Raw genomic sequence first — 27,172 nt, forward strand, 5'->3', positions numbered from 1 at the left:
TATACATATATATACATCAAGTAAATTTGCTGTAAGTGATATAGTGACATACAAACATGTGGAGAATCTATTTATTGATAGAACTCCAATAACATTTCTGGAGGAGAAGATCTCGAGGCCATCTTCTTTTCAGATGCCTAAGAGGATTATTAGGTCAAGCCAGGTTAGAAACAAGTGGATATGGGCGGTTGAGAAGTTTATTATGGAAGGATTGGTATCTGGTTCTGGCCAAATCGGCAACATAGGGGACATAGAGGTCCTGATGGATGATTTGATTTGTGATAAAGTAAGGAGCATTAAGGATTTTACGAAGGATTTTGGACTGTAAGGATTGGATTCGAGAGAAATTAGAATTTCAATGATTTGAATCACGATGAAGGGAAGTGAAACATCAATATAGGAGCAAGTACATTTTTTACAAAAAAACTTACGAGTAAAGATTCGCCAACACAATGCACCTCATGAGGGCATTTTAAAATATCTTTATTATGAATAGATAAAAAACGTTTTTGTATAATGGTAAGAGGAGCGGTCTAGAAAGGTACAAAAATAGAAAAATAACTTTGCAGAGCGGGATACAAATATTGTAAAATAAAACTACAATTATTTATATTTAATTATCCTATATTATTCCTTTATTTAAACATTTATATAAGGTATGATCCATTTATTAGTTTTATTAATTATTACTTTATTTTATTATTACTTTTCTCATGTTTAAAGTTTTTTAATCTTGTATTTTGTTCTCTAGACTGTAATATTTAATGTTTCTTGTTTTTCTTGTTAATATATTCTTCATTTATCTTTTATGATTGTTTTTATCCACTCATATTGCTGTTTTAACTACTGAATTATCTTATTATAAATATTAGATGTTTAATACATTATTTGATTTTTCCTTTAAAACCTTTGCACCCCCTCAGTCAATACGTTTCAGGCGGAGATTTCGATTACTTTTCTTCAATGATTTCTTTTTTATAATAGTTCACTTATCCACCCTGTCCTGATTTTTTATTGCACCTCATTTACTTTACCATTATTCCTTTCTTTTAACTTTACCATGATTGTTAGTAATTTTATTTTACATATATACATTTTTAATATTTATAACTTTTTTTATAAACATTGATTGCTTAAATATATATTACATTTTTTATCAATTATTTGAATCTATTTTATTTTATCTAAATATTTACTTTTTTTTAATTTTATATTTATTATCTGTATTTGAATTTATGCATAAAGATAGTTAGTTCATATTCATATAGATAATTGTTTTTGTTTTTTTTTAAATAGAATAGTACTCGTGTGCGAAAATACGATACATTGTTATTTTATGTAAAATTTTAATTATTTACATTTTAATTTTAATCTATGTTTATTAAAGAAGGAACAAAAAAGGAAAGATGTATTGTATAAAGGAAGAAAATATAATTAGTCATATAGATAAATGATGGGGGAAAAAAAGGATTTTTTTATTGTATCAATAAAGGAAAAATCATATATTAATATTATTTATTATTAAACTTACTATACTTTGCCTATACATTATAAAAATTAAAAATCCAACCCAAGAAAAAAAAACCGTGCAGTTGGGAAGCACAGCTTTTTTTATTAGTTTTTCTCTTTTGTTTCACTATTCATTACTCACTTGGTACATTAGCGATTTTATTACTTATTACTGTACTTGTTATTAATTAGTAATCTAAAATTTTTACTTATATTCTTTTAGTTAACAGCTTTTTTTTTATTCATATAATATTTTTATACAACCTTCAATAAATATTCTTTTAGTTTCATCATATTTTACAATATTTGTATCCCGTTACCATCTGATGAAAGGTCTTGATGTAGGCTTCCAAATAGGGCGAAACGATATTAATAAATAAATTTTCTGCAATATTTGTTCCGTTCTTAACCACTACTCGGACTATCTTAGTACAATCAATTGCATGCGGTCAACAAATAATCTTTCAATAAAAAAAAAAAAAAAAGTTCAATAACATTGAATACCCCTCATGAAATGGTCTGATATACATTGTCCATGCTTGGCCGATCCTGGCACCGCAGAGGTCAGGTCCTTAACCTAACAATTAATAAACTAGCTCAATCTTCTAAATTAACTCTTAGTGCAGAGCAGAAAATCACTAGCGGAAAAATATATTATCTATTGTATAGAAAATTCAAATAAATCTTAGCTACAAACCACTCACAACCTATCAATTTCCACACGACTGCATAAAAATTAAATTAACTACCGGAATTGAACAGTTAGAAAATGAAACACGAAACACCGATCCAACAAATCATTGGATTTTTATCGGAGTACACCGAATCCCGTGATATATAGACCGGTAAAAACCTTCACTTTCTCCCAACGAATCTATCACTATCAACAATGCTTGACCTTTACCAATCCACATTCCGATTTAGAGCCTCGCATGAGCGATAGTGTGGAGAGTAGGTGAAGATCTACATGTATTTCACACTGATATAAGACATTTACTACTTTAAAAAAACAACAGCACCAAAGCACATTTACCCTTCGTCGTAAACCAAAGACTTCCTGCTCCACAGTATCCTTTAATAATACCCCACTTATTCCTGTCGAACAGATCCGTTACTTAGGTATTACATATGGACAAACGACTGACATGGAATCCTCATACAAGAATGAAAAGACAAGAAACCGCTCGTCGATTCCGACTACTACAACATTTACTAGAGAAATATCTAAACATCCAATCCATTACAAAAGACTGATCTACATGGCTATAAGAAGGCCTATCTAGACAAACGGAGTTCAGCTTTGGGGCTCCATTAAACCACCGAATTCCTCTCGTATCCAATCCTTACAGTTCGAAATCCTTCGTAAAATCCTAACATGCTCCCTACTTAATCACAAATCAAGTCATCCATCAGGACCTCAATGTTCCATGTTGAACCAGATACCAATCCTTCATGATAAACTTCCCAACCAACTGAAGCCACTAATTTCTAACCTAGGTCCTACTTCATTACCTGATAATCCTCTTAGGCTTCATAAAAGACGATGGCTCCGAGATCTTCTCTAGAAATGTCATTGGAGTTCTATCAATGGGTAGATTCTCCACTCGTTTGTACCAAGTCATTTTATCATTTATAGCAAATTTACTAGTTGCATATATTTTTATACATAACAAATAATTATTAAAAAAAAAAACCTTATAGCCATTAATTTTAATAATTCATAATTATAGATTTAATTAATTATGCACATAATTAAGAAAAAAATCCAGTTGTGTATGAATTTGATACAAAAATTAAAAAACGGGATAGAATTAATAGTCAAGAAATTTTATAATAGAATAAAAGTCAAGAAAAAAGGAAATAATGAATAAAATAGGGTACCCACCATTTTATTCATATACATTCTAAATTTAATATGGCACTATGTAATTTTATCTTTTACAATTGCTGAACTTGAGGAGTTAGATTTACTAATAAACGTTAGTAAATAAAGTCCCTTTTTTAATAAATATCACATCTTCTTTCTTAAATATCATACTGTCATGTTAACTATTTTCAAATAATTATAGTTCCGGGCCCTATTATAACGAATCAAGTGGTTATACACAGTACGGGACATTACAAAGTCATTAAACCTGTAATGTGATTATTTTTTATAAAATAAACTACTGAATGGTCTTAACCCCTGTAAAAAAAAAAAATAAATAAGACGAAATAATTTTATTATAATTGAAATATATATATTTTAATTATAATGTAGTGTTAATATTTTTGTTTAAAACTTAATGGAATAGCATAACAGCATTTAGATCATAACAATAACGTAATTATAAAAACAACGAAATTTTTTAAGTATTACTAATACGTGAAACAGATGAAAACATAATACAATGAGGTAATAGGTAAAAATGTCTTATACTTTTTTTTTCTCAATTCCCATTCATTTTAATGAATGAATATTCAACAGTATTTTAAAAAGTATAACGTAATCCACTTCCCGACTATCTCTGTCATTCATAAATATTAAGTGTTTACAGATGACACCATTCATTTCATATCATTCAGAAGTTGTTATCAATTCCTTCTGGCTAAAGGTGCTTTAAAATTCGAAATTGTGACCAGCATTAGTTTTCGATAAAAAAAAATAATAATAATATAAGATAAATGGTAAACATATTTAAAATTGATTTTAAGCTTTTTCCGTCTTAGATATGAGATATGATATTGTTTATGTTAAAAATTATGTCACATCCAATGCATATAAAAAATTGAAGAAAAAATTCTTTTCATCTGGATGACAAGTCAACCAAAAACTATAAAACTAAAATCTTGTGTAACAACTTTCACTACTCGCCGATGGAAAGGGTTTTGGCTCTGCAATCTAAGCCTACCATAATTCACCACCAGCAAACCGGACCCTCCCCGCTCAACCGATAACAGAAGTGTATATTGGCGCCTGCGACTCCGCATACAGTGGACGTATACAAACTCACCTCAGCGTAAAAGTAGGGTTGACCACTTATTGTATATATATTTACGCGTATTACTCAATATTTTATTCCATAGGAGGTTACGAAAAAACAAACAAAAAAAAACCAACAACTTTCACTTACTAACCTACTTACGACCCAAGTTTTTCTGTAGGTTAGTGAGTTCGTGTATAAGTTATCGCTATTTTTGTGATTTTCGTAAACACCGGAGAAGACCAAAATAATTTTAAAAAATCTTTATTTTTCTGTTGCTATGGAAGTTGGTATTTTATGATTTCTCGAAACGGAAAAAACAAAAACAATTTTTCTTTTTCAGTACAACATTTTAACAAAAGATAAGGAAAAAGTCATGTGATAGGGAAAGATCGTACAGTCCGGCATTTCCCGTTCCAATCAGATTTATCTATTTTCCCTCTTTTCTCCTTTAGTTATAAATACAATTCTTTAATATGTTGTATTTACACATTGTATATTATCGCTAACAATAAAGACTTTATTTTTTTCAAAAAAACAAATTAATTAATTACATTAATTTAAGATAATTATTAAGATAATTAAAGATAGTTTATCTGATTTTTTTTTTAATTCGTCATTTAAGCCCTGTTGGTTCTACTTCACTTAGGATAAATCCAATCTGATATTAAAAATAACTAAATTTCTCATTGATTCATCAAGTTTAGTCAAAATCGTGGATGTTAAAAAAAAAAAAAAAATCGAAAACAAGAGAAAAATCGATCCTATAAAGTGGCACTTCTGGTAGGTCCATTTTAGCGAAAAAGTGACCTACTAGGTATACCCACCTTAAATATGTAATTTCAGTTTTGAATGACTTTTCGTTTTTGAACTAGACTCTTCACAGACATACACAGACATGTTCGAAAACTCAAATTCGAAATTCTTCATGATTCCAATACTTTCCCTTAATATATATTCCCAACATATATTAATATATATATATATAGGTAAGTTAAAATAAAAACAAAATTAGATATCGTTAAAAACCTACAAAAATTTCTTATATCAGTTTGTGATTTACTCAAGTCATGGTTGTAAATGAAAAATCGAAATTGGTCAACCATTTTTCAGCCATAATTTTTTTTTGTAAAAAAAATTTTGCTATTTACCGATTCTGAACTAACCACAAGATGAAACCCCAAAAGCAATTGAGGAAAACATAAGTCCTCATAAACTGGATAGAACGACAAGAATTTTTTTAAAATTTTTTTTGTGCTCTATAGGCTCTAAAAGGCATAATTAAGTGAAAACTGGTGTAAAAAAAATCTCAATTTATGCAATCACCTTAAGAATTTGATGAACAGAAAAAAACCCACTAAAAACAAGGCATAATAACTTATAAGCGTTAAACGATTTAATAATACCCTGCCAATCGGCACAAATAAATTCAAATTACTATTTTCACCTTCCAATTTCTTTTTACTTAATATCGTTTCACCGTTTATTCATCAAATAAGGAATAGGGTTAGGTAAGAAGTGATTGCAGTTACAATTATAATTACTTTTCAATTACTATAATTTAAAATTTCCTGAACGAAATTACAATCAGATGAGCCAAAATAATTGCAATACAGATTACAATCAAATGTAACTGTAATTAATTCTTACTCAACAATGTGATGCAGAGATGTTTCCCAAGTTAACTGTGTCTCTTATATTTCTTTATGTGTTCAATCATCGCAATCTGAGATAAATCAAAATTTGTAGTGATAGAATTTTTTTTATAGTTACTGGTTCTGGATTATAATATTATAAGTCGACTGTATTTAGTCGATTTAAATCGATGAAACATGGCCAAATTGTGATATGTCACTATTCTTGGATGATTTTTGACAAATAGTTATATGGTTCAACCAAAGTGGTTACAATTTGGATTAGTTTGGTTAGTTATTAATTTTGTTTATAGACTACATGAATTAATAGACCATTTACTTGGTGGTTAATCAATAATATAGAGCTTCTGTGGATCTTGAACATTATTTTTTTGTGTTCTGTTTTCCCATCCTGATTCCATCCCTTGCCTGGCTGGATTGAATTGAACTATTCACTCATCCTGAGTTGACTAACAGCAAAATGTAGTTGCCGTAAATAGCCTGTGTTCACTCATTAGTCTTTGTTCTCACTCACATATGTTACCTGTCTACTTGCTTCTGTATGCCACTAGATGGCAGCATTTTAAGATGTCATTTAATATGTTTGAAGGGCTTTCTCTTAAACATTATGTGTCTAAAAATGTTCCTTTTTTCGAGTTACCGTAAACCCAAAATATATAACCTTCTCTACTTATTTAAATATACCGCCTCATTTATGTATTTATAAATTTGGCAAACTGTGTTTTAATTGTAAATGGCATCTCTTTTTCATCGCGGCATACGCCGTCCTTTCTTTATCTTTTTTTTTACAATCTATTTTATATTACATTACAAATTGAAAGGTGATCACAAAAGTGAGAATACAGTTGGAAAGCTTACTAAAAGGGGAAGTTTTAGTGCAATTTGCAAAGCTCAAGTTAGAAAATTTATTTCCGTAAGATACAATTTTTTTTTTTTTTTTTTAATTTAGCATTTCTACATTTTTTTTTTTTTTTTTTTTTTAAATGGCGATCATTATAACCATATTAAATGTTTAGGATATAACAGGAATTTTAAAAGCAAATTTAATGAGATTTCCAACGGTCGTTTTAATTTTTTTGTAGGACCAATAGCTTAAGAGATATTTTTACGAAGGAAAGGAAAATAGAAAAAACACAAAAACTGAGATTCTGATCTTATGCTTGAGAACCCGACATGGATCAGGTGGACTTTTTTGTTGTGTTCAAGATGTAGAATTACCACCCGGAGTAAATTTCTCTACGTACTAAAATGTTCTCCCTTACACACACACATATTTATGTGTGTGTATATTTATAAATTGTTGTGTGAATAGCTATATATTTTTATTTTAAACCCGACCGATCGTTTTAGGAATAATAATTACCGTTTCGAACTTTCAAAAATCTATATACAATAAGATAATATATTTCATGCACGTGTGATAATGTAAATGCCCTTATAGGGGGTAGCATGAGTCAGGCTAAAATTGTTTACCATAGCGGGGTATTAATAACCCGTGTCACTTTCTCCACTCACGCCCACGGTCGTGGCATCCCGCTTCGCCCATTTCACTTCAGCCAATTTTATTAATTAGCTAACGTTTAGGAGATGATCCATGGTACACCCACATAGGAGTCGTCAAAAGGTCACTGACACTCCTAATGAGATGTAATAATGAGGTAGATATTTTAGCATCCATATCGGCCGAATCTATCCTTGTCTTCAGCATTGCAAAATTTTACCTCGAGCCAAAACTGACATTTAACGCGATAGGAAAATATGGACTAACTAAATGTACCAATGCACAAGATCGTATTGAGCTGTTAATATGGCTAACATAACTAACATAGATAGTTTATTTGGACATTAGCAAATACTATATAAGTTATTTACTGAGAATGATCTGTTCTAGTAGGATAGACTTAGATCAAGATGTGGAATGTTCCAACTGAGAAAAATTAATTTAAATTCTACTTACATATATTTTCTTTCTCATTTTTCCCTTGACTAATTCTAAATAATTATTATTAAATTAAAGTATTCACATTTCTTTAATCCTTTTAGATTATATAAATTTATATTTTATTTTTTAATCCTGTTATTTTACTTACATATTTAATTACCTGCATATATGTTTTTCCCCATTTTTTTCATCATTTTATTTTCAATAATTCTGTACATATATTTTCATACCAATTTTATTATTTTTTCTTTCCTCTTGGTTATATTCATTATTTTTTATTTTATCGTACAGCCTTTATCTTCTAATAATACTTAGATTATATATTTCTTTCAATACAATTCTATAACTATAATATTAGTTTGTTTTTTTTATTTTTATTCATTCGGTAATTCCTCTTTTTCATTATTGTTGTTATCTTGTTTTTTGTTATTAGTTGTTATTAAACCTTGACACTAATAAATATGTTTTACATGTTTGTGTTCTTTTATGACAGTACCCCAACCATTTTTTTTTTTAATTTACAAAAAATAATTTATATGCTACGAGTTACAATATATTATCTTGATAACGGACTGTGATTGCCAAATATTATATTTCTAAGTTACACGGAAGATTTCAGTGCTCTTTTCCACTAAGGAGCAAAGGAATTGAATTTTAACTTGGAAAACATCATCTCCAACGTCTCATAAACACAAATTAAGTCTTTACAGGAAATAATTAACGGCCAATCATTACAGATAATGAAAAGAGGAAGATGGCACGAAAACTGGTTAAAAATAAACCATCCGTTAACGGACTAACCTAATAGAAACAACTGTTGGAGTTGTTCAAGCACAAAACTCGTTATTTCCAACAACAGAATATCTAAAATTGCCTATAAAAAATTAAAATCTGAAATAATCAAATAAAGAGATTTTATCGCCATTTTTATTTTCGGATAAACCTCTGTGCACGCAGAATATACAAAAACAACAAAGACTGATGACGAAACTACCTCCTTGCATAACCATTGATCCAGTAAAATTATTTCCTTTCGAAGTACTGCACCCCTGACCCTTGATGGGTCACACCCGTACATATTAATTTTTTTTTTATATTTTATATGTGTTATGTACTTATTATTATTTATAAGGTGTAGAGAATTAAATGTTTCAGCAAAGTCTTAAAATTATCTTTCACTAGAATAAATGTTTGGATATTAAAAAAATCTGATGTTTATAATTGCATTTATATGCTAAATACTATAAAGACAGATAGGCCAAAAATAGCAAATGTTAAATTTTGTTATTTCATTTCCTATTAAGGTTCTATTTGCAATTGGTTATTTTTCAACTACTTTTAAATAATTACATGAAATTGTAATGTTTCATTTTTCTTACAATCCAATTTTTAAAAATTATAAGCTGTTGTTAAGTATTTCTTATGTTTGACTCATAAACCTTAAAACAAAGAAACATATTCTGCTATACAGAGTCGGCCTTCAAAATATAGGATGTCATAAACATTTTTATCAAGATCAGATCAAATTTTTGGAAGAACTAATTGATGTTTATGGAATAAAAAAAGGCATATAAACGAGAAAAATCAAATAAACATTCCTAAAATTCTAACCTTTAAACTATCTTGTGTAACAAACTTTCTTAAATATAAGCTATTGTAAGAACCACTCCACAAACCGAAACGATCAATGAAATCCTGAGCTAACTGGGTCATGCCTTGAAATAATAGATGAATGATCTCAAATAAATTTTTTATCACTTCCGAGCAAGGCCAATGGTCCCTTCAAGAAGATTGAAATTCTGACTGATGCTCCCGCGCCATCCAATTACTTCATGGTCTTACAGTAGTTTTAAACAAATGATTGATGATTCAAGTTTTGTCTCAAGAGCAGAAATTCACTTATAACAAGTTGAAATGATACCACAAACTAAGGATCTATAAGTCAATTTGAAGTTTAATGCTAGATAATTAATGTTTATTAAATATGTATTAATTATGCGATTTACTAATTGTGAGTCAATTAAAAAAATGCATTTTACTTACATCAGATTAATTTACTTGTTTTGGAATTATTGCTTCAATATTATTTATAAATTATTATTTAGATAATTATTCTTACAACGTAATATTTAATGATGACCTTCAAAGTGGTGAAACCATTAGAGGGAAAAATAGGGGAAATTTACCCTCCCAAAATAATCAGAGAAAAAGAAATATGGTTAATTTTTAACATACCATCTTGTTCCTATACTAGACAGTTAACTGTAATGTAATGCTTTTTAACGGTATGTAAAGTATCTAACAATTTTACTTTTAAAAAATGGTTCATTTAAATTGAGTAATAAATTTAGAAACATAATTATATAATTGTCGATTACAATAATTTTTTTTTAGCAATTCAAATAAAATAAGTGTGCTAATAATAGATAATTATAATAAAACATTGCTTTAACAATAAAATATAAGGATAACTAAGTGGAAAATGATGATTTTTTAAAAATATAAAACGTATGAACTGTAGTTACATGTATATTCAGTATGATACAGAAGTATCATGGTTTCTATAGCCAAAACCATAGAATGAGCCATAAACTAGAAAAACATATTTTAAGAAAGGTTGAGTCAAACTTCTTTCATTTGATTACTTAAATCGGATAAAATTCACAACTTATTCCTATCTCATTTTGCTCAAGGTTAAAACATTTTTAAATTGGTTCAAACTGCATTTGTCCTTGGGCTATTAATTGCTGAGATATCATTTCAATCTCTATGGACCCAGGATAAGATAACACAATCACAAAGCGGTACATATCATCAACTCCATATCCTAAATAAATATAAAATGCAAATGAAATATGGTTGGCACCTCGAAGAAAGGATATTAACGTAAAAAAACTACTGTTACTCTATTTTTTGAATTTCCATGGTCGCTATAACAATACTTAAAAAAAATTGTGACTATTGTCATAAGAACTATGGAAACACGAAAAGTTTTCTCCTTTAGTTAATTATTATTACATATTTATCTTTTTTTAATTATAGTTAATATTGGAGACTGTTAATTATTTCAAATAAAAAAATTAAGCTACTTTGAACTAAGCGTTGAATATTCAGTATTTAAGCTCTACCAGAATATTGCAATGAGGATAAGACTTATCAGATATTCAAAACCTCCTGATTGTACGAAAACAACAGCGAAAATCTTTAGACCCGTTATGGAGAAAATTATTTCAAAACAACTGTAAAATCTATTAATTAAAATGGCACTTTTAGTAATCCGATTTTATCAAAAAAGTTTATGTTAAATCGTAGGCATGTACCAAACTTAAATGCATTAGTTTAATTTTAAAAAAAGCAAGCCTGTTCACATACAAGCACGTACAACCAATTTTTAGATATTTGGTAATTTGAACTCGGGGGATCATAAAACGTAAATTTTCGTCGTTTCATGATCGAATGTTCTTTACCATAAATTTCAAACAAAAGAAATTGAAAGTATAAATGGTAAGGGCCACAAGGGAAAAATACAAATTGGTATCTGGTGGAAGGAACTAGTCCTTTTTTCCAACCCCTGGTGACTACCAGAGTTGCCGCCGCGTACTAACTAAAATGGGAGTGTCAAAATTGATTTCTGGGGACTGCCGAGAAATAAGTATCAACTTTCCCAGGTAGGAATCGAACCCACAACGTTCCGAAACGGTAGAGCGCCCAAACCGCATGGCCTTCAAGTCACTGATATGCATACTAACAGGACATTTAATTCTAGTTTCACTCGAATAGTCCCTCTTAAAAAAAAAAAAGTAAACAACCAGTAGTTCTGAGTCTACTCTTAAAACATATTCTTTGCACAGCTATTCACAAAATGTCGGCATTTTTTGTTATTATCTGAAGAAATGATTTAGTTTACATAAAAACAACATATCAAAAATCATATATTTTTCAGTGAAATTTAAAAAAATTATGCAAACAGATTTGTCTTTGTATATGAATTTTTAATATTTTTTTTCTTCCTGAAGTTAAAAAAAAATTAAGTCCACAAAAAAGCTGATTTTTTTCAGGAACAGTTATATGAGTCCATGTTTATTTATCGTCATAAACTCAAAGAGATCATTTCCAATAAAAAAAAATTCTCATACGCTTATAGGTGTATTTGGCACCAATTCTTGCCAAAACAGGTTCTTATCAAGTGACAGACAACAAGTCATTTTACGAATCACCATATTGTAAAAGATACAAGCGTGGGTGCCTCGTCACAATATCACTATTTACACTATCTCTACAATAGAAATAAGATTTTGAAAATTATTAAATGTTTTCACAACACAATCAGATAAATTGTCAGCACATTATTTTTCGTTAGACACATTATATTATTTTATTTTGATTGAAATTACGTAAGAAAATTAACAATAAAACAACTGAAATAAGCATCTGAACACCCAAGCGTTTAAACTTTGTTTTTGTTTACGTTTGTACCATTATGCGACGCAACTGAAGCTGAAATCAGTTCTTTAATGGAATTATTTATTTATTTCTGTTTGGTAAACATTAGAATTTAACTTATTTATAATTAAAAAAACAAGAATCAACTATTTTCTGAAATATACAAAAGACGAGTTTTCGTCATACGGACGAATATGTGACAATAAATAATTGTTATAAAAAACTAATACTCACTTAAAGTATATATATGTTTTTAAACAATTAATAAAAGTTATTAAATGAAGCCTTCCAAAGACTAAATAATAAATAAAAATTACCTGTAGACAGCCGCACCAGCCTCGCTTTCCCCGGAGAGCCGGCATGCTGGGCCAGGTGAAGCTCGGCAGTCCGGCGAGCAAGCCTCTGCTCCAATCCTCCTGCGAAGGGAAAATTAAACAAGTTAGTTTATAATTAACAATAACTAATTTAAAAAATAAAGGTGTTCGCCAACTGTTTATTTGTTCATTTTTTCAACAACAAAAATTTTAATTTGTGGTTTTCATATAACGTTGGTATGTAATTCGCTGAAGGAAATCAGATTGTTTAAAAAAAAAAATACTCTGGAAAGCTCAAATGCTGCATCTACACGTTTGACACTCGTCACACATCCAATACTTGTACAAATGCTTGGTAAAGGTAAACAAAGGAAGCAACAAATGTCTTTATCCACATGATTGTATCTTCTTTGAAATTTTTCGGCTGTAATATTAGATTTTTATTATAAAAATGAAGAAAGAAAAAAAAAAAGATAGAAAGTAAATATCAGCAAAAATATTATAGTTGATCAAAACTCATTAAAATATTAATACATAACCTATAAATTCAGTTTTTGTTCGCGCATTTTTATCAGAGACTTGTTAATTTAATTGCGTAGGCATATGTCTTTATAAGTATATAACTGTGCTTGCTGAATCCAAAAAAACTGCTAAAGTTATTTAACAAGATTTGAAACAATGTTTGTACACCGAATTGATAGAATTTTAAAATAGATAATCTTAAAATTGAGTTAATTATTGAATCTGAAAGTTGGAAAAATTATTTAATTAATTAAAACACAGACAGCAATAATTAGAGGGACCTAAATATTCTATTATCATGAAGCCTATTCCACTATCAAAGTTCTTTAACGAAGATCTTTTATAAAATAAGTTCGATGAGAAATACGACAAAGATTTTTTTATTATATTCTTCTTATTCGTACAATGAATTATTAAAAAATTGGCTGAGTTGGTCTATTTTATACTAGCATATTATAATACCGATCTATATACCATACAGTACCAATCTTGGTACTAGTTAAGTTCAGGTCAGATCAGATCCATCCTAATTTTCTGCTTATTCCGAACTCTAAAATGATTTAAGTCTATGAAATGTACATAAATTACACCAAATTAAAGGTTTAATTCTACATTCATAATTCGTAAATAGTTCATTTTTCAGTATTAAATAGTTTCACATTGATCTCAGTTACCATTAAACGTAACTTCGAAATTGACTAATAACAAAAATAGGTATATTTTAAAAATATAATGTTTTATTCTAAAAAAAAAAATTGATTAAACTGCAAAAATTCAAAACAAAAATGTGTTCTAAATATGACAAAAAAAAATCATTATTTTAATTTTTTAGGTAATCGGAAGAGCACATATTTTGTGCCTTAATGTCGTAATTCACAGCTGTAATCACACTGAATTATTATAAAATCTTAAAGGTTCTTTGAGTTTTTAAATTCAAATGAATGGACTCACGAAAAGTAACGAAAACATTTTTTAATTACGAAAAAGTGTTTTTTTTTCATTTCGCAGTATAGTATAGGTGACTCAATTGCTGGTTTTATCACAGAAAAAAATAGGTGCTGAGTAATTCAGGAAACCTTTGGAAAACAAGTTATTTATCAGGCTACTTTAAAGTTTTTTTTTCTTCTGATTTTAATTATTTCCATCGTCAAATATTACAATCTGATAGCAATAAGTAATAGAAATTCAAGGCCACATTCATTACGATCCATTAACGTTTTCACTCTTAGTTCTACAATAAAAAAAAAAGAAGAATTGCAAGGAATAGAGTAACACACTACTTATAAGTAGTGAAAATCGGGTTTAATCATCATGATTGCTAAATAATTGCATGACTAAAAGAAAAATGTATGAGTAATGTAAAGTAACAACATTTTTACTACAATAACAAGACATATAATATATTACTTGATTAATAAAAAGAGCATTGATAAAATAATATTCATGTACCTTATTATAAGTATTCGACTACTCCCCTCCATATCCTATTGCTTATTATTATATTATAATATTATATTGCTTTAAATATTTTAAAGAAAAAACTATATAATATATATTTTGATTACTTTTCTTTTTTTAAAACAATTCTGATTGTTTAAAATTAACATTAAGGATGATAAAGCTTAAGAACATAAAGTTATAACTTAAGCAATAAGTACCGATAAAAAATACTAGTGGAACCTTTTCCTTATAAATATAGATTTAAATTATTTATAGAGTTTATTATAAATTTAAAAAGTTTTTATATTGAGGTAGTAAAATGCTAATAAACCCTGTTTTGAAATAAACTAAACTAAGATTAACAGTCGCGTTATAAGTGACATACCATTAAAATCCAGTAACGGTGGGGGAGGGGAGAAGCAGAAGCTGGTATTGAGTATAAAACAATGAAATAAATAATTTTAATAATTCAATCAACTGAAAATTTTAATTATCTCATTCAAATTAATTTTTAATTTATTTGTTATTGAATAATATCCCACTTTTCCTTCAGAATCTGGATCGTAGAGCTTATCAAAACCATATTGGAAAATATATAAATTAAATTATAAAAAGAAATAGAAGAAAAATAAATACAAAATAAACTTGAACGTTAAAAAAAATACGACTTCGTTCTTATTTTCCGTTCAGTCCCAAAGTCTATGGTTTTACACCACAATTAGTGTTTTAAAGTCATAAATATACATATTATGAGCAATAGGCAATAAAAATTAATGTCAACGTCCTACGCGAGAAAGCGTCTAAATTGTTCTATCCAACAAAAAATCTGGCTGTTTATGCAAAATAACTGGTTGTTTATCCTTTCACATTCCCACTCGAAACCTAACAGAGTTGTTTAATAATACACGCGAGCGCACATATACAACACTAAATTAATTTTGTATCACTTTAATACAAGAAGAAAATTAAAAATAATGGTTGATGTTTCTGTATTAAATTTCGATACATAGTCGGACATATATGACCTCAGCCAATTTGTTAGCAAATATCATTCGCGTTTTTAATTCGATTTTATTTTATTATCCAAATTTAAATTGAAAAAAAGTTTTAATAATCTAAATTAATAAGACTAATTTTGGTTTAATAAATTGAGTATATTAACTATTTTTAATTCACTTTAAACATAGAGAAAAAGTTAATATCAATTTTAAAACTAACCAAAGATAAAAAAAAATAACAAAAAACTTAATTTTACTTGGTTAACGCTCTTTTATTACAGTACATCTATGAATTATTATATTCTAATAAAAACTGTTAGAAGTCATTCAGAATCAAAAGCCGTTACGCCAATTTTTTAAGTAAAATATTTTTTATTGCAAATAGTGAAGATTAAATGCAGCAATACCAATTACTTAAAGGTAATGGATAAAAAATTATTACGATTCCAACAAAATTTGAATTTAAAGTTATCTAGCCAATGTTCATATATCCACTTCTCAAAAGTAGAGATTTTTTGAAAATTTCAATTTAACATTGAAAACTTGTTCAGTTTATTCCAAAATTTAAATTTACCAACATTCAAAAAGTTTTATAAATCAATTTTTTAAAAATAAAAACTGAATTTATATCTACATTATATGCTTTCAAAATATTTATTTTTTTTTAATTTCCTAAAGTGAATATATTTACATTTGATTGAAAACGTCTCAGATTACCTTCGGCCTCTAGAGCTCCGGTATGAGCTCCACATTGAAACAGGCAATTCGCAAGTTAAAGACATTTCAAAGCACAAACTGAAGACGTTATTCAAACTTTTCTATTTTATTTTTTTTTTCAAAAATCAATTTTTTCCATCTATAACATTTGGAAAACTTAACGGTCAATGATTCGAAAAGACTAGTTTTCAAATCCAATTGTTTATATGATTATGTGTTCTCATATGATGATGAGTGTCGCTAACATGTCGCTCTAACACTCAATTTTAACTGAGATCAAATTTACTAAATATATTATAATGTACAGTTGTGTAAATGGTAATAAATAAATAAATGGTAAAATTGTGGATTTTTGGAAAAGTGAACGAAACTTTTATGTTTTTTATAATTGTATCTTATTAGTGAAATTAATATTACATTGGAAAATATTTCTGACGTCAGCGATGAATCAAAACATATTTCATAACATCGACTATTCTTCGAAAACTCTTCTCATCTATATTCGAAAGACCTTGAGATCCAGTTTAATCGAGATGAAAATAAAAGTCGATAGGTATTCCGAAAATCAAAGGCATCCATCTTAAGCGAAACTCTGTTTTCTTTTTTTTCCAGTGAGGTTACCATATAGTCATTACATCAACATCTTCTGGAAAGCTGCGGTATTTCTAAACCGACATTAAGCTTTGTAACATATACCCTGTTATGGCAATAATGTATAATACAAAGAAAGCATATAAATATTACATGAAATATGAATAAATATAATTAAGGGGCAATTATTAAGGAAAATTGTAAATTAAAGAAAAAAAGAATAACAAAATTAACACCGTTATGGATTAAACCTTTTTATTCGTTAATAGTAGAACAATAAATTGTATAAAAAAAATAATTTATGTTATCCATTACGTTCCTATTACTACATTATTAATATAAGTAGTATATTGTTTATAAGGTACAGGTAATGCTATATTTTTAGGTAATTTGTATTGTTTAATTAACATTTTATAAAAAAATAAAATATAATAAACTTAGATGATTTATAATCAGATTTTAAATTTTAATAAATGTAACCTTTTCGTTAAAAACTCGCTATTTTGAAAGCGTTATTAGTATTTTTAATTTGTTACTAGACTTAATATCTGCACTGTTTATTTTTTTACATTTATCAGAGAAAACTTTTAATCAAAAAGTAGTGCCGCCCAGCTGCATTGGTTTGCTATACACACTAGTTGGACAATTGCTTATTATTCTTATATTAGATAGTCAGTAAATACATAATAGTAATACACAATTTTTTTATTTTTATATATTTTCATCTTTTATACTTTTGTTTTATAACATTATCAATTTTTCTTTTATTATTTACCTATATATCTATATATAATTCTCTCTCAGAATAATAAATAGTAAAAAAAAAATTAATATAGAATAAATCTATATATAGATAAAAATAATATATGCCATCAAAATCTAAAAAAAAAAATACGTAACATACATGCATATAAAAAAATAAATACGTTTAAATAGAAGTAATAAATATATTAGCGATAATAATAAAAAAATTATCATAATTAAATGAGAAAATTAAAATTGAATTTTAATAAGATCCTAAACAAAATATAAACATTTTATCTTTACTGCTTATGTTATAAAATGATCTGTAGTAAATTTTTTTTTTATTTATCTGGTTGCATTATCATGGATTGTAATATATGACCAATTATAAGTGAACTTGCATCTCGCTAAAGAACGATATAAGTACTAACAGCGATGAAAGGGAGAAGACTGTAGACAGCCGTAGTTCCACCGTGATAGCCCTAATCCTGATGGCTAGAACACTACCACCTTGGGGAATGGAGCTGGTCGTGAGAGCAGTCAAATGTCGTGACATTTAGCTTTACATTTACCACATCCCACATCCCGACATCCCATTGGCCAGGGGTCAGAGTCGTTGCTTCACCGCTTTCGGCAACCCTCACTGCCAAGTTTACAGGTGTATTCATTATAGCGTCACTACCATCTTTATACGCATCTAAAAATAATTTTTTATTTTTACATTCAGGCTTTTAAATTCTTAATAGCTGAACCTGCAATTTCACCCCCTCTCTATTAAACTTGATTCATACAGAGCCAAATACGTCTAACCACTTGAATAACATCCGAAACTTATGTAAAAAAAAAAATGACCAATGGCTAAAAAACAAAAATTAGTTCAGAAATCGTATTCAGTTAAATGGTTTTATATTAACAATGATTTTCTTTAAATTCTCTAAAGAAAACATTCAGTATCTCAGCGTAAATGAAATTCTTCAAATCAACTTTACTTATGAACTTGGAATTTAGTCCTGATGTAGCTGGTTGCCAAGACTATAGAACTACTAAATGAAGGATTTTTTTAACAATACGTACTTCGTAGTTAGAGAATTATATAGCAACAATTAAAAAATTATTAGTAACTAAAAAATCCTATACAATATTGATGAAATCCTGTCTCAAATACAGATTAATCAAAATTGAAGGTTAGTTTCGGTGACCTAGACATAACAAGTAACGTATAGGGTCTACAATGAAAAACAAATTCAAGTGGAAATAAACGTTAATTACGCTTTTTATATTAAATTACATAATTAATGTTTTGTTTTTTCAAAAAAAAAAGCTATTATTTAAAAAATTATTATCCTTCCTTTGTTCTTTACGGGTGGTAAACTTTAAAGAACAACACTTTTACAGTTAAGTTACAAGTTACAGTGTAATAATGTAGGTAAAATGGTGTAAAAAAAATTCAACAATAATAATGTACATAACTATTATTATTTATTTAATATTTTTACATATTTTGTTGGGAATTTGACTGTGTGAAGTTTTAAACACTATTTTTTTTTAAAAGGCGTCAGCTATTTTTTGTTTGTTGGGACTTCTACAGAAACCTCTTCACCGCTTCTTCCCTCAGACGTTGCCTAGAACGTAAACGCCTTCTCTCATGAATGCCTAGCTCACACGGTACATAATTGTCTGTTACCTACTTCAGACTGTGATTGAAACGATTCATTATTATTACCTCTTTTTTTTTTCCCACCAGTTATTATTACGGATTACTGGAGTGTCCGGAGTACCAAAGTTTGGATTACCGAGATTACACTTTGTTTGACTATGAAATTTACCTTAGCATATTCTAATGGAAGAATGATGAATTTACCGCATTTATATAGCTGACAATGACGAATCGCCACCCGTAATAGAATAGATATCATCACGGCAGTCGAAATGGGCATATAAAAACTTAAAGAACAACGAATCATTAAAACATTGATAAGCGTAGAACCAACAGTAAAATGCCCTAGAAGGAAACCAAGACGCAGGTGGGATGATTCCATTAAAGAATGATTTGCATCAAACCTTTGTATTCGCTCAGTCTTGGTGTATTTAAATTATATTTATAAATTTTAAGATTCCATTTAATTAATTCCACATTAGTATTTAGATTCTATGGCAACTAGAAAAAACGAAATTGATGATGAGAAAAAAGCGAGGAAACCTTATTGATAAATGTGAGAAAACCTTGTTATTTTTCAATTTCGAAATTGCTTGGCTCGCGCACTCTGTTTAAAAAATTAAAACTTAGAATAAACAAAAGTATTATCCTTCTCACTGTTATTTACGGATGCGAAACGTGACTTCATACACTAAGGGAAAAGCAGCTCCATGAGGTTTTTGAAAATAAAGTACTACGTAAAATATTCGGAAAAGAATGAGTTAACCGGAGAATTTAGTAGGCCACAGGACGCTGAATTGAAGGAACTACACCCCACTCGGTGAATATAATTCAGGTTATAACACTGAACCGACGGTAAACCTCAGAGGGGTAGATCAGAATGTAGATGGGAGGGTTGTGTTAAAACTGATTTAGCATATGTGGATTTGAAAGGGTTGACCCAATGTACATACATGACATATTTATTTAGATAACGATTAGCGGTATCGGCATCGAATCCTTGGGTTCGTTAAACCATCAAAGAGGAAAGTGAAAGAGATTTTATTTACCAAGTAATCTAGCCCACATTACTTAAAGTTTTTATCAAACACACCACAATTAGATATTTCATTCGATAAATATGAAAACTAGAAATATTAATATCTACAATACCAGTGATGCGGCGAGAGAGATGCGCTGAGATCTCTTGAGCTCTGCTCTACCCCTCACACGTGGGGGATAGAGTGGGCTCAGGGATCCTCAGGGCGATTGTGTAAATAATGTATATATTATTTTATCATTATGTAATTTTATGTTTCATACAGATAGTTTGATTATGTTCATCTTGTCTATTCTTTTGTTTGTATATATTTTAAGAGTTTTTTTTTTATTTATTTATTTTTTATTTTATTTATTTATTTTTTATTTTATTTATTTATTTTTTATTTTATTTATTTATTTATTTATTTATTTATTTTTTTTGTATGTATGAGATTCATTCATCACTATTACCTATTTCCCACAACTGTGTGACAGATTGTAATATCTATCAATAAATAAATCTATCAATCAATCAAAAAAAAAATATATCTAGAAAATATTAACAAATATACTTATTGCTGAAACTATACATTTCGAGGGCTATAACTATTCATACTACTATAGACAATTGAAATATTAACAACCAACGGACGTTGATGACCAGGCAGTTAAACGCCCTTTCAAAACTTACACCCAAACAATTGAAATTTTAAACCAAATTACTTTTGATCTGAAAGTATACACAAATGATTCCGAAATATTTTCAAATTAAAATTTTCTTTATGTAGAATCTAATTTTCTCTCTGTATAATAGATAGTAAATTATTATACAAAGAGAGATTTAGATGTAGATATAGAGGTAAATAATAGAAGAAAAAAATTAATAATATAAAAATATTCTAAAATAGGTAAAAGGGAAAGATAGAAAAAGGTTAAATAACTGAAACAATAGGAACAAAAATAAACACATCATGTATTACTAATATGTATCTTAATATTTACTGACTATGCCAATGTAGTATAAGATTAATACGCAATTGTCCAACTGGTCTTAGTCTGCTGTATGTATACGAGCAAACAATGCAGTTGGGCGGCACTGCTTTTTGAATAAAGTGTTTCTCTTCAACCTGTCAAAAACATCAAGAATTACAAAAATCAATTGAAAGATCTTTTCCTCGTGTAGCCATACTTCGTGAAAGAGAAAGTAAGGAACAAAAAATCAATGCTCTTTACTTTTCATCTGAATTACAAGATACCAAAAATGCCACGAACTTATTTCAATAAAAGGCTTTACGCCCGATAGCTTTCCAACCACAAGCCTATGTTGCACAACAACATCGACACCGATATTACACAAATTTCGAAACACAAACATCTTCCAAGCGGAAAGAGTAATAATAAACAGTCACTCTCTTAGAAAAATAAGGCTATTGGAAATGAGGTAGCACCATGTGTAGAACTGGGAAGCACTAATCAGCAACCGGCATTCAGCGGGGAGGACTTGAATAGCTGAGACGTGACAGTGGCTCTCTAAGCTCTAATGAGGACTTGTCTCCAATACAAAACATAACAAATTATATTTAATAGTAAAGTACGTTTATAATAATAATAATCATCAAGATTTATTTATTCATTCTGGGACGAGTCCCTTCACCATGGGGGAGAGATAAATACAGAAAATAAAAATTGCGCTTTAGTACCTTAGAGAAGATTAAAAAAATACAAACAATAAATGAATAAAATTAAATAATATTAAATCAAAATGTAACTTTCAATAATAATAAATTAAAAAAAAAAAGTGCATGCAATGTTAACATCCGTATTTACAATTTTCATATGAATACTAAGAACATAAAGTGCAGAAGAAAATCATATTTCTGATTAATGTAAAAATAATAATAACAAATAAAGAAAGATATTAAGAAATATTAAGAAAGATATAAAGAAAGATCCATATTACTCTTCCTTTTTTTTTTTTTTACCAATGATCATCTAATAAATAAATAATCATAAAATCTTCAGGATTAAATTTTTATCGATACTGAAACTGAGATGATTTTATTTTTCTTCTTAAGCTTTTTCAAAATAAACCAAAAGGTATACAAGATATTGTGATAAAAATAACATTTGAACGAGTATAACTTTTAATTATTTATTATAAGCACTTTTTTTTTTAAGTTTTCAAATAATTAACACATAAATTAATGATTTTTGTTTTAAATTATAGTGGATTTTTTAGTGAATATTTATACTAATAATCTATGTTAATAAAGGTTTAACACACTTTAACCCATAAATAGTGTTGTTTTTTTAAATGGATAATTTATTCATTCCGCAATCAAACCACAAGGTTCCATCTATCCCTAATACAGAGTAATGCTGGGTACGAAATAAAAATTCTTAAAAAAATAACAATTATAACTAACAATACACAAATTAATATAAATGTGGATTGGTTTCCTTGCATATATAGGTTTATTTTAGTGTAATATTCAAATATTAAAAACATCTAAATGCTTTTTATATTCATTTACAAGGAGTATTTGTTTTAGTTTTTTTTTTGCTGTTTCTATTTCGGTACTAAAAGTTCAAAAGAAATAAAAATTGATTAATTAATTTGCAGTCCCATATAATTATTACAAAATAAATATTTTAAAGTAACTGTTGCAAAATAAATATGTCTAAAGTTTTTGGGTAACACCGACAAAACCGACTTTTGTCTATCTTTTATCACCTCTCTTCAAACACATAAGCAAATGTTTTTGTCAACTACGATGGAACTTGTTAGAAAAATATATTTGAAAATCAACAATGATTGTATTTCTATCTAAAATGCTTATATGGATTTTAATAATTATTAATTAGTAATCCATTTTAAAATAAGAAATATTTTTTGCCCATATAGCAGGAAAGCAGTAAGGAAATGTTACAATAAAAATGAATATTTCGTTTCTCTCCCTTTTGTTAAAAAAAAAAAGTTTCTTTTTTGTTCTAGCAACTCCATAAATTTTCTCTTGATTCGATGTTCAATCTGATCGGAAGAACAGATCCCAAAGGAAATGAAGAGGTTATAAAAGTGAAAGTACCTAAATCCATTAACGAAACCTTGTTGATCTTTCAAACTGTCTCATATTTATAAGTGCACTTCAGTAAAAGTGGATTTTTTAACCTTTAAATAAATTTCATCAACCATTAAAAAAAAAAAAAAAAAAGAATAATAAGAAAAAATAAATAAGTCTAAGCAATCAGCAATCAAATAAATGAAGAATAGACAATGAATACATATTTAATAACAAAGGCAAATAGCTTTGTACAAACATTAATACACATCGTTGCTCTTAACTTAATCTTAATATATACTTACAGAGAATTTAGTATTATAAAAAATGAGAAAGGTATGAGAAGATCGAATCAGTATTACATTGGAAAATTTAAAATATAATGATGAGAAGATAGTTTTTCGTGGGAATATACATGTGTAAATTATATTTATAATTTAAATAACTGTAATGCTACTATATCGGAACACTCCTAGCTGTACCCCTAGCGGTCCCGAGGTGAACTAATATAAGAAGGTAATAAGAAATGTTTTGTTTTTGTTTTCAAATGATGCCCTTTTGTCTATAATAATAACTTCGGTAAGATTCTTTCAATAAATTGTCATAGTTCACTATTAGAATTAATTAAAAGCTGTGGAAAGGAACTTTTATTCTATTCAATTGTTTTAGCAAACGTCTACTGTCTACTTCTTTCAGAATTACACATATATAAGGAGAAGATGATTGGGAGTCCAGTCAGAAAATAACATAAATAAGTTGAAAAAATTGCTTATTTTATAGTGCCAACGTTTCGGCCAGAATTTCTCGGCTTCATCAGGGCTAAGAACAAAGAACGAGATAGCAACCAATGAATAAAAAAAAAATATGTATAATGATTAAAGTAAATAATTGTACAGAATGAAAATTAATAAAAATAAAATAATGAAATAAGTGGAAAATAAAACGGTATTTAAGTATTAGTTGGTTGAATATGTAATTAAAATGACACAATTAAGAAAATAAAAATTTGATGTTATATAATAATAATAAAGGAACAAAGAAATATAAATATTTTAATTTATTAACTATTTAAAAACTAAAGTTATGGAAAAAAAGTTTTAAAAAAAAATATGTTTTTTTCAACCTTATTGTTTTATTTTCTGATAGCACCTCCAACCATCTTCTCACATCCAACCATCTTCTCATATTTAAAACATAATGATTTTTTTTTAGAAAATTTTTGGGGAAAGAAAATAAAGGGTTGTAGCCAAGTTAGAAAATAAAAATTCTGGAAAAATGGAATATTTTTTATCACCTTTTCATCCCTATTTTTTGTTTTTTAAATACTATATGGATAATATATAATTATACCCAGACATGGTATAATGGATATGTATTAGTTAAAATAAAATCTGTATTAAACAGAAGTTCGAGATATGTGAACAATTTTTTCAGAAAGAAAATGAATACCGGTAAATATCTCCTCCCAGTTCTAATTTCAAATTTTGAAAAAATAAAAATTTTCTTTGTTACTGTTCATCCCATAACTTAATAATAAATAAATAAAAAATACAATACGACTAATGTTTTTGATAGTATCGGTTCCTGTAATGCTAGATACTATATGACGGCGTCTTCAACTCATTTTCGATTTTTTTTTTTTTTTTTACAAGATATTTTTTCCTGAAAACCATTAAAATAAATTTGTTGTTCAGAATATTTACACTAAAAAGTGTAAGGCATAACTACGATTAAAATACAAGATGAAATAATGAACCGGATTTAATCCACTTGCTCTGGTAACTGTATAATCCTTTGCACCCTGACGTCGGCAGTTTTATTGGAGACATGCAAATCTCTTTGTGCCTCGGTCGTAGGCGTTGACAGGAAGCCCTACAGTGTTCATTTCCTATACAGCTTCGTATAGAGATTGTTTGCTCAGGACTGAGGTGAGGAAATGTCTTCACTGTCTAAAAATAGTGTTACAACCATTAAAATTAAGATAAAGAACGATACAACTATGCAAGAAAAGCCCCTTTTGTCAGCTATTTGCTATAAAATAATTTAAATTAAACAAGCGTGAGTACAAAATTCATATTTTTGTACTTACTATACCCAACACACAATTCCACAATAAAAGTAGCAAATAATTGTTCCAGTCCATTTGGAGAATTTATTTAAAATACGACAGTATATATATTATTATATATTTTATGTATAGTATACATATTATAATAATGTATAATAATATAAACAATAATATATAATATAATACAAGAATATACAACACAGAACTTTAATTAAAATAAAACGATTGGTGAAATAGAAAGAAGTAGCAATTCAGTAGTCGTGTACAAATATAATCAATTTAATTTTGCCTAATATTGTGAATATTTAATTATATCTTTAACATATATAATTGATAAATTTATTCAGGTTTATTAGTGAACACTTTCACCAATAACTATAGCCACGATGAAGACCTTCAGTGTTTGTCGAAACTACCATTATTTATAATAAATAGTAAATATAATTTTTTCGTTTTTCTTGACCATCAACCATGCCAATCTTATTCCAATAATATGTATAAAATGATTAATTTTCATTCATAAAAATAAAAATCTGTTTCATTTTTATTTGAGATGGTCATAGAAGTAGAATAGTGGTGAAAGAATGGACGGAACACTTTATACTATGCCAACTATAGTTTACATGTAAGCGGAAAATTTAATATCAACAAATCGATAGTCTTCACTAATAAATCATTAAAGAATTAAACAATATACAGTGTAACAATATTATAATAGTTAAGCAACCAACATGCAATAATCAATATTAAATAATTAGGACAGATTGCATAACGGTGATACACTCAATAGATTTTGAATTAATTGAGATAAGTTAAGAAAGCAAATAGATCGAGACGAATATAAGACAATAGAAAGCTTTGCCCTTTCATAAATAAATTATGAGGAAATAAATTATGGAACTAAAGGACAAATAGGTAAATATAATTTGTAGAGATCTTTCAGGATTTCAGGTATATCAGACATCTTCTAAAAATTTAGGGGTTATAAAACAGGTAAAAATACTCCCCCGTCCACCACTGATAACATTGTTCAAAAGAAGTCTAATGATTTCAGATAAAAGACCACATAAAATTGATATTAACGAATTCCATTGGTAACAATGGAATATAGAAGAGGTATAATGCAATTACATTATGGAATAAAATCGTTTTAGAGGCAAGGCATTTTTTTTTTTGTTATGTGAATACGTACATAACCAAAGTGGCGTATCTTCAAATTTTGCAATATAGGTAATTTCTTTTAACACAGAGTTCTAATATCTTCACAGTTCCAAACATGTTTTACTGATAAATGATCATACGATGTATATCAAAATTATAAACTAGCTGCAACAACCTTAAATCTACAACTATAATTTAAGGACTTTTCTCGTAAATTATCTAATAAAACACTTTGGTACAGTATCTTTAGTTTCATGTTAATAAAATCTAAGGATAATGGTGCAATCAGTGAAAAACACAAATAAGTAAAACTTTTTGCATAGAGCCAACGTTTCGGCCAGAATTTCAAGCCTTCATCAGGCCTAAGAA

The 27,172-nt window shown here is 28.0% G+C and overlaps 1 protein-coding gene across 5 annotated transcripts in view; it reads right to left on the reverse strand.

Moving 5' to 3' along the window:
* The window catches only part of DAAM (disheveled-associated activator of morphogenesis-like protein), a 297,495-nt gene that overhangs the window by 133,035 nt on the left and 137,288 nt on the right, over positions 1-27,172 (reverse strand). For all 5 annotated transcript variants that reach the window (XM_067049899.1, XM_067049901.1, XM_067049900.1 and 2 more), the window contains exon 2: positions 12,830-12,928. In XM_067049899.1, coding sequence (XP_066906000.1) covers positions 12,830-12,874 — 45 coding nt within the window. In that variant the 5' untranslated portion in view covers positions 12,875-12,928. The remainder of the gene's footprint in view (positions 1-12,829; positions 12,929-27,172) is intronic.

This window comes from Halyomorpha halys, unplaced genomic scaffold, assembly GCF_000696795.3.
Source record: "Halyomorpha halys isolate HHAL.00 unplaced genomic scaffold, Hhal_1.1 Scaffold675.1, whole genome shotgun sequence".
Lineage (NCBI taxonomy): Eukaryota > Metazoa > Arthropoda > Insecta > Hemiptera > Pentatomidae > Halyomorpha > Halyomorpha halys.